A 12229-nucleotide genomic window follows, 5' to 3' on the forward strand; every position below is an offset into this window, starting at 1 on the left:
AGGGGTATAGCAGGGCATTATACTGTGTGGGCTGATCTGGGGTATTATGCTGTGTGAGGGGTATAGCGGGGTATTATGCTGTGTGAGGGGTATAGCAGGACATTACACTGTGTGGCGGCACATAGGAGAGCAGTATATGTGTGGGGTCTCCCCCTGTGGACCCCGTTCCTCCATCCTCCGGAAAGTCCTGCATACGCCCGCGTCCTGCATATGTATTAGTCATGAACCTGGTATTTCCACCGTGTACGTGGTGTGAGTGATAACTATACAGGTGTGACTATGCTCTGCAGACTCCGCGACCCCCGCACACCGCCAGCTGCCCAGGACGCCGTCACCTAGCAAACAACCCGCGAGTCACATGATCGCTGAGTGACCCACGTGACTTCGCATTACTCCAAGTCTTCGGCAGGGATGAGGGCGAGGTCATGTGACGCAGCTGATCATTGCGCTCGGGTGCGGAGACATGGAGGTGCCGGCTCTGAACCTCAAGGTACCCGGGGAGCAGTGAGAGGGAGCATAGCTGTGGAGGGCTCACTGTACATCACTATACTAAACTTTATAAGCTCCCTCATGCACTTTATACTATTGTATATCCATACTATATACTGTATATTTTTTTGGAGGGGGGGGGAGGTCACTTTTGCAAGTCCATAGAGATATATTGTGTCTATCTATATATTTTCTATTTGTCGTACAATTTATATTTTAAGATTTTTGCAATTTTTTATTCTATTAAATAAAATGTAAGCTGTAGGTGAGTCATGTGACAAACTTCGGTGGTGAGACTTGATACGCAAAACTTTGGTGCGGATGGTCACATGATGACGCTAGCTGTCAGGGTTAAATGTCCACCATAGCTGTCAAAATAAGGTGATGGAAATCATGTCTATCACGGTTTGCAGATTTGGAAAGATAACACATGTCAAACTTTAGCGCCCACTTTGTTATGTACTTGTACTATCTGAAGTCCCATAGGGACAGTGAAATACTTCGGCTTTATGCATGGGTACAACAGATTTATGTGTATAAAATGTTTTGGTTTTTTTTAGATTGTTGAAAAAAGCTTTTTGCTACCTTATATTAAAATTTTTATTAATTGTGGAGTATGAAGTATTGAGGATTGGCAGGCAGTCATGGAAAATAAAGTTTGCTTTTAGGTTAGGACTTCACATCCTAAACATCTCTATATAATCAGAAACCAGATTAATGGAGTTCCTCTGTATATTTTTTTATTGATTTTGCGCATTTCATTGATAAGAATCTTCAGAAATTCTAATGTACCACTAGACTAGATGTAACAATCTGTTCTGCCCACTGCCCGTGTGTATGGTCAGGATCTCTCTATTATAGGATAAGATGTTTTTCTGTTTCAATAGTTTTTATTGATATAGTATTGAGAAGTTCACCATAATGTTTACATGTAGTTTCAGAAGGAAAATGATTGTTGGTGTCTAGTAGTAATAATACATACAATAAAACAAAAACTAACTAAAACTAAGGGGGAAAAAAATTGCAAAAAGTCACAGGTGAGAAACTAGGGAGGGAGGGGAATGGTAGACGGGTACAGAATCACTGCTGGATGTTTATGTATATCCATACTCTTTCATCTGTACAGAATGATATATGTACGAGGGTGGTTTATTTTAAAGTTCTTTAATCCCAGTTTTGAAGACATTTTTTTCCCTTTATTGTGGTTGAGTGCAAGTACAGTATATATTCATAATAATAGGAATTATTGTTATGAATAGAAAAGTCCAAGCACTTTTCTGTCCGCATTTTTCATACGGAATCCACACAGACCCCATTATAGTCTATGGGGTATGCGGGTTTCCTAAGGTAACCCCTTTTTTTATGTGGATTAGGTTTCCATTCGGGAAGTCCCCAAAAGTACTCCCCGAATGGAAACCCAAGCATAGATGTGAACCAGGCCTTACATGTATTTTTGTAACTTTGTGCAGCAGTTTAGAAAAGTTAGTCCACATTGGGAGTAAAAGCGAAATGCTCGAAATATATTGAGTCTAAAGTGTCAACTTGACTGTAATTTCCCCAGCATTTTGGTGAATGGCTTAGCAACAATTTGGCAAGCTTAAAGAAAATAAGATGTTTTTGTATTATATAATTTCTGCTTCCTCCGATTGTAAAGTGCTATGAAATGTACAGCCTATTATTTTGTGTCATCTGCCAATTTTATTTTTTTTTTAAGTGTTTTGCAATGGAATGACTGGCAGTGGGTGCAGAGACCTTCTTGCCTCCCTGTCATCATTTTATGTCACATATCTGCAGTGTTGTCAATGTTTCTGGTTCTCATCTGTATGTGTGATTGATACTTATAACGCTGCTGTGCTATTATAAGTACTTTATAGTACTTTACAGTTACTTTCAATTTTTAATAGTTCTTTATAAACAAGACAGAGATCAGTGAAGACTGTTCCTGTCCTGAGTTATTTACTACCATATTGCACCCACGCTGCCTGGGATATTTCTTTATACTGGGACCTTTGTGCTTCTCTTACTTCCCTAAACATAATGTTACAGGAAATAAAACTGACAACTTTTGCACAACCCAGTACTAGTTGAGACATAACGATAGCCTAGTCACTATGCAGGATGTCCGACTATGCACCCCCGCTGCAACACTGCACAATTCATTGAAAGAGTTTTCACATAAGAGAAGTTTATGACATAATAGGACATAGACATTGATGGGCAAGGTCTTTATGGTCAGAGCTCCACTTGTCAGATGTGTTCACACATAGCAAAAGTCCTGCAGATTTTCCATACATATTTTAACACTTATCATCCACACACTCTTCTCTGTGTATGTTCTGGCGTTGGCAGCTGCTTTGAACCGCTGGTCGTTGCTGGATCTCTGTGATCTGATATTGATTATACCTATCCCAATGATAGCACATCAGTATCTTCAACCTGGAAAATGCCTTTAGGTGGTTTGATAGAAGAATTTTTTACTGCGAAAAACTCTGTTAAAATTGTTGCAGCTAGATGTTACAGGATATTCACTAAGAAATTGTGAATAACCTTACACACATAGCAAGGTTTTTCGTGTTTTCTTTTCTGTTTTTCAGGAATCTTTCCACTGATTTTATTATAGGAAAAAACTGCCAGAAAAAAAAAAATGCTGCTGTTTGTAAAGTTTCCACATGATTGTTGCAGTCACTGATGTATGTCTCAGTGTCACCTTACACCACACATGCCAGGAAGAGATAACTGCACACTGTTGTGACGCAGGAGCTTACAATTCAAAGGCTCGTAAAAGTGCCAGTGCTTTAATAACCACTATAGAGAAATGGCACTTTATTGTCAAGTGTATAGCACTTTATTGTCAACACATCTCTCAGAGTATTTTATAATCTTCTTTATGTGCACTTGTCCAGCAGCCAATCCGAACAAGCAGAGCTGCAGTGTAAAGTAGGAGGGACAGGGTTAGTATCCTGAGCCATTGATCAGACGGGAGATGTATTTTACACCAGTGAAAGCTTCTAAGCTGGAGTTACATTAATGGTTAAACATAAATAAAATAAGCAAAATTAATAAAGTAACAGAATAAATAGTTCAAATAAATAAAAAAAATATTTTTTTTATTTCTTTGTCTCTTAAGTATCTATTTCCCTCTTGTCTTTCAGGCGATTGTCTTTGTGCACTGGCTGTTGACCATTTTGTAAGTATTCATTCAGCATATCTATGACCTCCGTGATGCAAGAACTAACAATCTGCATCACTATAATAGTTGCATGTGGTATGTTTACACCGCTTTCACAACTTTGCAAAAAGTGGGTGCACATGGACAGGCCACTTGCCTGTGCACAATTGTACTAGGCATAACACAGTGTATTGCCTGGCATGGTCCTTTAAATAAGGTTATGGTCCAGTGTTGTATGCAGGCCAATAGTAGTGTAGAAGATCTCTGCTTCCTGTCAATGAATGGGAACTTTTTTGTTTACACCCAGAGGTCAAAATCCAGTAAAGAGATTTGGATAAACAACATGGTTGATGTAATAGTGCAATAAGCGAATATGGTGGCAATGCCCATAGCAACCATTTTGTGTCTATAATTCTCTGATGAAAACACTCTATGCCTTGCATTTCAGACCAATGAATATATGTTTTACATTCTCCAATACTTCTGGACCTTGTCTGCTGTCATTTTAAGAGAAAGGGGGCACCAATGCTGCAATTTTTCTGCCTATTTCCTAACAATCTTGTGCCCATGTCTTGCAGTGCATGTATATTCCCTAGTTGGCTGCCCAATGCTTATTATTTGTCAAACTTATCAGTCTTGGCTATGGGTGTCTGGGCTGTTGCACAAAGGGATTCTGTGGATGCCATATTTATGGTAAGATCAAAATAAAGTGTAATGTAAGACATCCAGCGTGTTCACTGCTCCCTGATACTGACTAGTCAATGCTGTTTTTGCAGTTTATGATTGGACTAGTGATCACCATTGTATTAGATATCCTCCTCCTCGCCCTGTTTTATGCCAGCGCAGAACAAATTTCTGAAAAGTCACTTCAGCGGGACCTATTTCGATTCAGTGGCGGAATGGCTATCTTAAACCTAATACTCAAGCCCTTGTCTTGCTTCTTCATTTATCATATGTATCTAGAACGAGGGGGTGAATGTAACATCAGTTTAGGTAAGTGTTTTGTTTCATATTTGTGTTTTGTTTGTTTTTTTGCAATCATAGGGGTTTTCTGGTTTATGAATATTAACTTTGTATTACACTTTGTGTTTTAATTTGTCTCCATTTTCAGGATCTGTACTTACTGTCTGCAAATAGAAATATTCTTACTTATATGTGTCCTAGTGATGTATAGCTTACACTGAGAACCAGGGCTTGTTATGGCTTTTTTTTAAAGAGATTTATACCACGCTGTTGCGAGTCTGCGTCAGCCACATGATCAGGATGGATTGCATCCTCGAAATGGAAGCAAGTAAAATGGCCCTTTGCAAATTTGGATATTTTTTATTTTTTGTTTGTTTCAGCAGTGAAACTCAGTCCATGTGTGCCAGATTTACCCACCTGAACACTATGTGTGAAGCCTGACTCGTAGCATTACAGTTATCTATAATGCTAGGAACCTCTACTATCTCGTAGTAGAATCACTATTTTGCAGGAATACAGGGACTCCTAGCATCATAGGATACAATTGCTTGAATTTACAGGCACAAAACCTGAGTATACACTGCTAAGAGATTTGCAATTGTGTCCACCTATGATTTCTGTTCTGTATAGTGTTGTCACTTTTATATATATATATGCCAGTAATCCGGAGAAGACCTTTAGACCGCCAGATCTTTCAGTAGTGTGGCCTTAGGCTTTGGTTCTTCTGACAAATCTCCTTATTGTATCTTCTGACTTTGAGAAGAGATCTTTGAACTGGAACCTTTACCAATTGCTAGAATGACGGGGCTGTAGATCTCTGTGACTAGTCGATTCTAGCTTGCGGATTCCTCTGTTAGTGACAATCCACCTACCCTTTAATGTTTTTACTTCTCTGCCGTGTACCCAAGTCTTTTGTCTTATCTGTCATCACATCACACAAGCACCAGTGATCTCTACTTACCTGTTGGTGAAAAATTCATGGGCGGTAGTTTAGATCTAAAAAGCTTAGGACAAGATTACACGCTAATGTTCTACCTCTCTTATTACAACAGCTTCAGTAAACACGGAAGAGTGTAACCTTCTTGTAATACGTTTGTACCCCTAAAGTCACACTCAAATATTAAAGAGGATTTCCTATCTGTAAAACCCTGTAATGTTGGGGGCCTTATAAGATAACACAACAAATAGAAAGTGAAGGGGTTGTAACAGAATTAGAAACTGCAGCACCTCACCAAAGGGTGTGTCAAGTATTGCGGCACAAGTCCAAGTTAAATGGGCTGAACTGCAGTACTAAACACAACCTGTGGACAGGTGTAGCACTGTTTTTGGAAGAATTAATTTTCTCTAATTCTGCACAAGCTATCTTTGGCCACCAGAGATCAGTTCAATGGATAGGCTATCCAGACAGAAACAGACACATGCGCATATATTTGGCATATTGGGTGCTAGATTCTGGGAGAACATGCCTGATGAAATACCATTTGCACTTAGCACGTGAAAAATGGTGGAAGTGACTGGAGCTTCATACTCTCCACTTTAAAGTCTTGTCGTCCTCTTTCCTTTCTTTCCCCCAGGCCAAACAATCTAATTCACTTACATCTTTTCTGGTAAGTTTTACATATAAGGCTTTACTGTCTACCTTTCTGGTGATGGCTGAGGTCTCTAAATGCAGTAGTCCCAGTGAGGCCTAATGCATTATGTAGGAGATTCAGAGCCTCCCATCTTCTATTCACTTGTGTTTCCAAGTACCACTGCCATTTCATACTTTGGCCAACTTACTGCAGCATTGTTAGTACCATCTTTGAAGTATCAGCAGTAGGTCAACCAATTGTATTGGTATTCCCAACACGTCTTAGGGTTGCACTGATCTGCCCCTCAAGTCATAAATAAATTCTGTGGGCTTATATATTTGACTTGTCCTGTCAGCTCTAACTGTTTTTATGTCCGTAGGCCTAACAAATAATCACGCGGCCCCATAGCAAGACAAGAAATGGGGCCCCATAACAAACCGTCTAATAGCTCCAATATCCTTCTGCTTTATGCTAACCCCAATCAACCATTGCAGGTTGATGGCTACTCAACATACCGTATTTATTAACTAGATACTTCCACCCTCAGTATAGTTCCATCAGTTTGGTTGCATTACTTACTTTGCATCATTTTATTGATTTCAGGCTTCGTCACTGTCTCACGAGATCGAAGCACCTATCAGACCATTGACCACACAGATACAGCAGCTGAACAAGACAAACTTCCCTCCCGTTATTGAGGTATCCGACAAAGTCAGAGAAAGGTCCAGCCATCCAGATAATATGTGGGTGAGGAGCCATTGCTATTGCTGCCTGAAGACCACTATAATGCATTCTCTTTTATACGGAGTTGAATGCTTAAAAAAAAATTCTTGAAAAAAAACTTAGTGTAAGACCCTTTGATAAACAACATCCTGAAAAATATCTGAACTACTGTGAAATCAGTGGCAAATTGTCCTGTGCGCATGTCAGTCTACAGAAAAGATGGCTGCTATAGATTTCTAAGGCCTAAAGGAGTTCTAGTAAATACTGTGAGACCTTCATAACCCAAACCCCCACTCACTAGTCTGTTTGCATTTTACTAAATTAACTTTGTAATTTATGTAAAAGGCAAGAAATATTTTGAGTTACGGTCATATTGTCCTTAGCACCCAACACGACTTGAATTTTCATGATTTACTGTAGACTACAACTCTTTTGTGGGGACCACTGGTGGTTCCCTATAAACATTACATATGTCATATGCTTTTTATTTTTTGTTCTTTAGAGCCATAAAAGTGACCTCTGTCCATTATCGATTTACTTGATTCCAGAAAGACCTGACAGCCTGCTTAATGTTAGGTTTTTGTGAACTAAAATGCAGATTCTTTTAACAAATTGTGCAACATATTACACACCATTGGGTGGATTCATGAGATATAAAAACATTCCATCACGTACTTGAGGCAGCCAAATAACTTCAAGTCAACAGGCCTAAAGGGGATGACTCAAGTTGAATGCAGACATGCCAACTAGCTTGGTATATTATCCCTCAAGGAGTGCACACTACTAAAGAAGTCCAGAATTATGTGAAAAACAACTTTCTCACACCCCATTCCAGACACAAATGAGAAATGCCATTTACATAGCTGAAAACTATACAATCTAGTTCATTTAATGAAATGTGTCCAGAAGCTGCCTTTATCAGTTTAGAAATGTTCTCCTTGTTGTGTGATGTTAACAAAATGGCTGCCCCCCTCTATGTAGACCATAGGTGCATTACTGGACCTCATTATAATCTTATGGTTGACTTTTCAGGGAATGTAAATTGCTTATCTGTCACCTTGCTGTGCCTTCAAATGCCAAGGACTTAACAATTTTCTACACAATATAGCAGTCAGTGGCTAACCACAGTTCTCATAGTACAGTTCCATACATATTACCACATTTATCAATGTATAGTGACCATCAGCTACAAAATTTGTCATCTGTACAAACTATTCATTAAAACGTCTGTGATTTCTTTATTTTTTCATAAATCAGTTATGCAAGTGAAGGGAACTGATATTGCATTATACTTCATCTAAGAACAGTGCCTGTGTCTTTTAAAGGGGCTCTATCAGCAAAATCATGCTGATAAGAGCCCCACATATGCGTGAATAGCCTTTAAAAAGGCTATTCAGGCACCGTAAATGTTATATTAAACTACCCCCCTGTTTTAAAATAAAACCCTAAAACAGAATGTGATAAACTTACCGAACATGCATGGGGGGCGGGCATTCAGGGTCCGACGTCTTCTTCATCCACGCCTCCTCTTCCTCCGATGTCCTCGGGTCCCGTCTTCCTCCGGCGCTCGCAAACTGACATTTGCTTAAAAAAAAAATGGCCTGGGCGCATGCGCAGTAGCCGTAGTAGAAGCAGCATGCTACTGCACATGCGTCCAGGCCATTTTTTTTTAAGCAAATGTCAGTTTGCGAGCGCCGGAGGAAGACGGGACCCGAGGACATCGGAGGAAGAGGAGGCGTGGATGAAGAAGACGTCGGACCCTGAATGCCCGCCCCCCCGTGCACGTTCGGTAAGTTTATCACATTCTGTTTTAGGGTTTTATTTTAAAACAGGGGGGTAGTTTAATATAACATTTACGGTGCCTGAATAGCCTCTTTAAAGGCTATTCACGCATATGTGGGGCTCTTATCAGCATGATTTTGCTGATAGAGCCCCTTTAAGTATTTATCTGACTTCAATCCATATTCCATACACAAACAGTCTCCATTTACAATGGGCTCTATGGAGAGGGGAGAGGGGAAGAAGGAGAAATGAGGCCGTCTACAGCATTAAATGAGCCATTTCTGTCAATAGACAGCTGGATACTAATTCTTGACAATACAGCTGTGTCGTGAAAAAAATGAACGGCGCTCTCCTTTTCCTCCCCTTCCTTCTTCATGGAGATCTATTGTACAGATCTGATCAGTGACTGAAAGGGGCAAATAACTGAAGAAACATGGGCTTTTCATGTATAAAGTATGTTAAAAAAAAAAAAAGTTTATCTTCACCTGAACTATGGATTTATGAAAAATCTAAAAGTTTAGTTGGCTACATACACATACATCTCTCTGTTACTTATGATCTCATGGAATATTGTTATGTCTATGGCTGGATTTCCTAGTCGCTTGTAAATATTTGCTTCTGAATACTGTCTTCCTTTGTATAACATCCATATGTTTATATGTATATAATATATTCTGTGCCTTTGGAAGCAAATCAATAAAATTATTCTGAAAAGGAAAATATTAACATGGAAATATTTATAAAATTGAGTGAAGTCAATATTGGTGCTATGTTGATGCTCCCTGTAAGTATGGGTTAAGAGAAAATAAGGCCGGGTTATATATGTAGGAAAATTCGGCTGCCGGATAATAATAATTAGATATGAAGATCCTCTATTCTGCAGTTTTGTAATGGTCATGATTAGAGATGAGTGAACACTGTTCGGATCAGCCAATCCGAACAGCACGCTCCATAGAAATGAATGGATGCACCTGGTACTTCCGCTTTGACGGCGGCCGGCCGCTTAACCCCCCGCGTGCTGGCTACGTCCATTCATTTCTATGTGAGCGTGCTGTTCGGATCGGCTGATCCGAACAGTACTCGCTCATCTCGAGTCATGATTTCTAGACTTTTTTTTTTTTTTAATGCTAGGGTATCTGATGCTGGATACATAATGTGACAACATAAAAAAATAATCTGTCTTTGGACTGATAGTAATTAGTAACTTGTTCACTTTATAATATCTCTTGTTTGGGTCCCATGTGCCGTAGTGTTAGGACATTGCTGATGCAGTTCAGCATCGGACCGTGATCTGAATCACACAGGGCAGTTTGAAAGATGTAAGCCCTGTTAAGGTTTATGCGAGTAGGATATATTAGCTAAGTGGGTGGTTACTATCGAGGCGGGGTCTCTGTGTGCTGTAAGCCATGAAGTGCTACCATCCACTGGGCGAATAGATGCTAATTTACATAAACACCAACAGGGTTATACACACTCCAGTCACATTAATGTGACCACCTGTCAAAATCCAGAATAACCACCTTTGGCAGAGCGAACCGCTGTGAGACGTGCAGGAAGAGAGGGGATGTTGTGGTGATGTTAACTGAGATGTTGAGCCATGTCGACTCCAGTGCCATGGCCAGCTGCGCTAGGTTACGCGGTTGAGCATCCATGGCGCAAACAACCCGATTGAGGTGGTCCCACAGATTCTCGATTGGGTTCAAGTCCGGGGAATTTGCTAGCTAAGGCAGTACGGTGAACTCATCCTGGTGCTCCTCGAGCCACACATGTACCTTTGAGCTTTATGACATGTCGCATTGTCCTGCTGGTAGATGCCATCATCCTGAGGAAAAACAATTCACATGTAGGGGTGAACATGATCTGCAAGGATAGATGCGTACTTGTGTTGATCCATCATGCCTTCCACAATGATGAGTGCGCCCAGATGGCTGATGATACGTGGCTTCTGCTATTGGTAATTTAACGTTGACGTCAAAAGTAGGCGGTGGTCATATTCATATGACTGGACTGTGTATTTGGGAACAGCTGAACAGCTTTGCATAACCAAAATACCCAGGATGACAGTTCCTTTCATATGAGGTATACCAATGAGTAGAGATGAGCGAGTACTGTTCGGATCAGCCGAACCGAACAGCACGCTCCATAGAAATGAATGGATGCACCTGGTACTTCCGCTTTAACGGCGGCCAGCCGCTTAACCGCCCGCGTGCCGGCTACGTCCATTCATTTCTATGCGAGCGTGCTGTTCGGATCGGCTGATCCGAACAGTACTCGCTCATCTCTACCAATGAGCTTTTCAGATTTGACGACCGATGCTCTTTAAAGATCAAATATACTCCCTTCTGGCTCTCATGTACTACTACAAATGTATTAAATACCAAACTACTGTATACCAGTATTCACTGCTTTATAGTAGTATACTAGTTCATCCTTTCCCATCATCGGTAGAGGAAGAATGGGTATGGGGGAGCTAGGAATTACATTGTTGGAAAGCCCATGATACAGGCTTTGAATCATAGTATAATAAATGCACCAAGTATGATACTGAATTATTCGCTTGAAATGTTTCCACAGGACGATATTTTTTTTTTTTTTTTTAACGTTTTTATTAAGTGATATGAAAAAATACAAAAAAATAAAATACTACAACATAAAATCATTAAAAATAAAATTATTTCAAAAAATGTTCTAATATTTTGTTATCCTACAAAATCAAGATAGGATATGTGTTTTCTCATCCTATAAATATTTGATGACGGTATTATTTTACATTTCAGCAAATTTCCGGGGAAAAAAATTCCAAATCAGCATTTCCAGGTCACCTGAGACCTGATACTTCATCCCAAACTCCTAAATCAATATTCTGCATGGCTCGTCTATGGCTGATAATTACCACATCTCTGACTAATTCTGACCTAGAGGAAATGCTAGCCTGCCTCATATCAGGAGGTAAAATAATAAGGCCACTTGTGGTTTCTTTTCACCATGAGCTGTCATAACGTCCGAGGAAACTGCTCATTACATGCCCAATGTGCTGAATACAATGGACTGGGGCAGCTGGGGGATCATGGGAAGGTTTCAATAATTATTAGGGAAAAATAAGACAAACTATTATTTTGCTTTTTTTTGTTGTTGTTTTTTTTGCAATAAACCTGCAGTAAAATAATTAATATATTTCATGTCCAAATTCAAAGCAAAATATTTTAAAAATCCTCATAAAAAATTCAGTGCTTCAGGTTAGCAACTTTGTTGCCATAAATCTTCATACTACTTTACTGAAAATCTGAACCAGACATTCATGTTACATGTATTGTCTGATCCCTTTTAAATAGGATCTGGCTACTGAACTACCTTGAGTAGGACCACTCCTTTGTTATTCCTGCTGAAAACATATATATATTGACAACTAAATGTTCATGTCATCACGATCAATGGGGGTTATCTAGTCATTTAGTTCTCAAACCTATTTTCGTACTCTCTATTGTAAGTTCATAGAGAGGAATCCACTATTCATCTGACCATCTCTGTGAAA

The 12229-nt window shown here is 39.7% G+C and overlaps 1 protein-coding gene across 1 annotated transcript; it reads left to right on the top strand.

Annotated features, from left to right (window-relative positions):
• The first annotated feature begins 306 nt into the window (after window positions 1-306).
• On the top strand, window positions 307-8181 carry AGTRAP (angiotensin II receptor associated protein). Its single transcript, XM_075278538.1, has 5 exons — window positions 307-490; window positions 3642-3676; window positions 4237-4351; window positions 4435-4651; window positions 6796-8181. Exons 1-5 carry the CDS (start codon window positions 464-466, stop codon window positions 6888-6890), a joined length of 489 nt encoding a protein of 162 aa, XP_075134639.1. The 5' UTR covers window positions 307-463; the 3' UTR covers window positions 6891-8181.
• Window positions 8182-12229: the final 4048 nt, after the last annotated feature.

The sequence above is a fragment of the Leptodactylus fuscus genome, chromosome 6 (assembly GCF_031893055.1).
Source record: "Leptodactylus fuscus isolate aLepFus1 chromosome 6, aLepFus1.hap2, whole genome shotgun sequence".
NCBI classification, from domain to species: Eukaryota; Metazoa; Chordata; class Amphibia; order Anura; family Leptodactylidae; genus Leptodactylus; species Leptodactylus fuscus.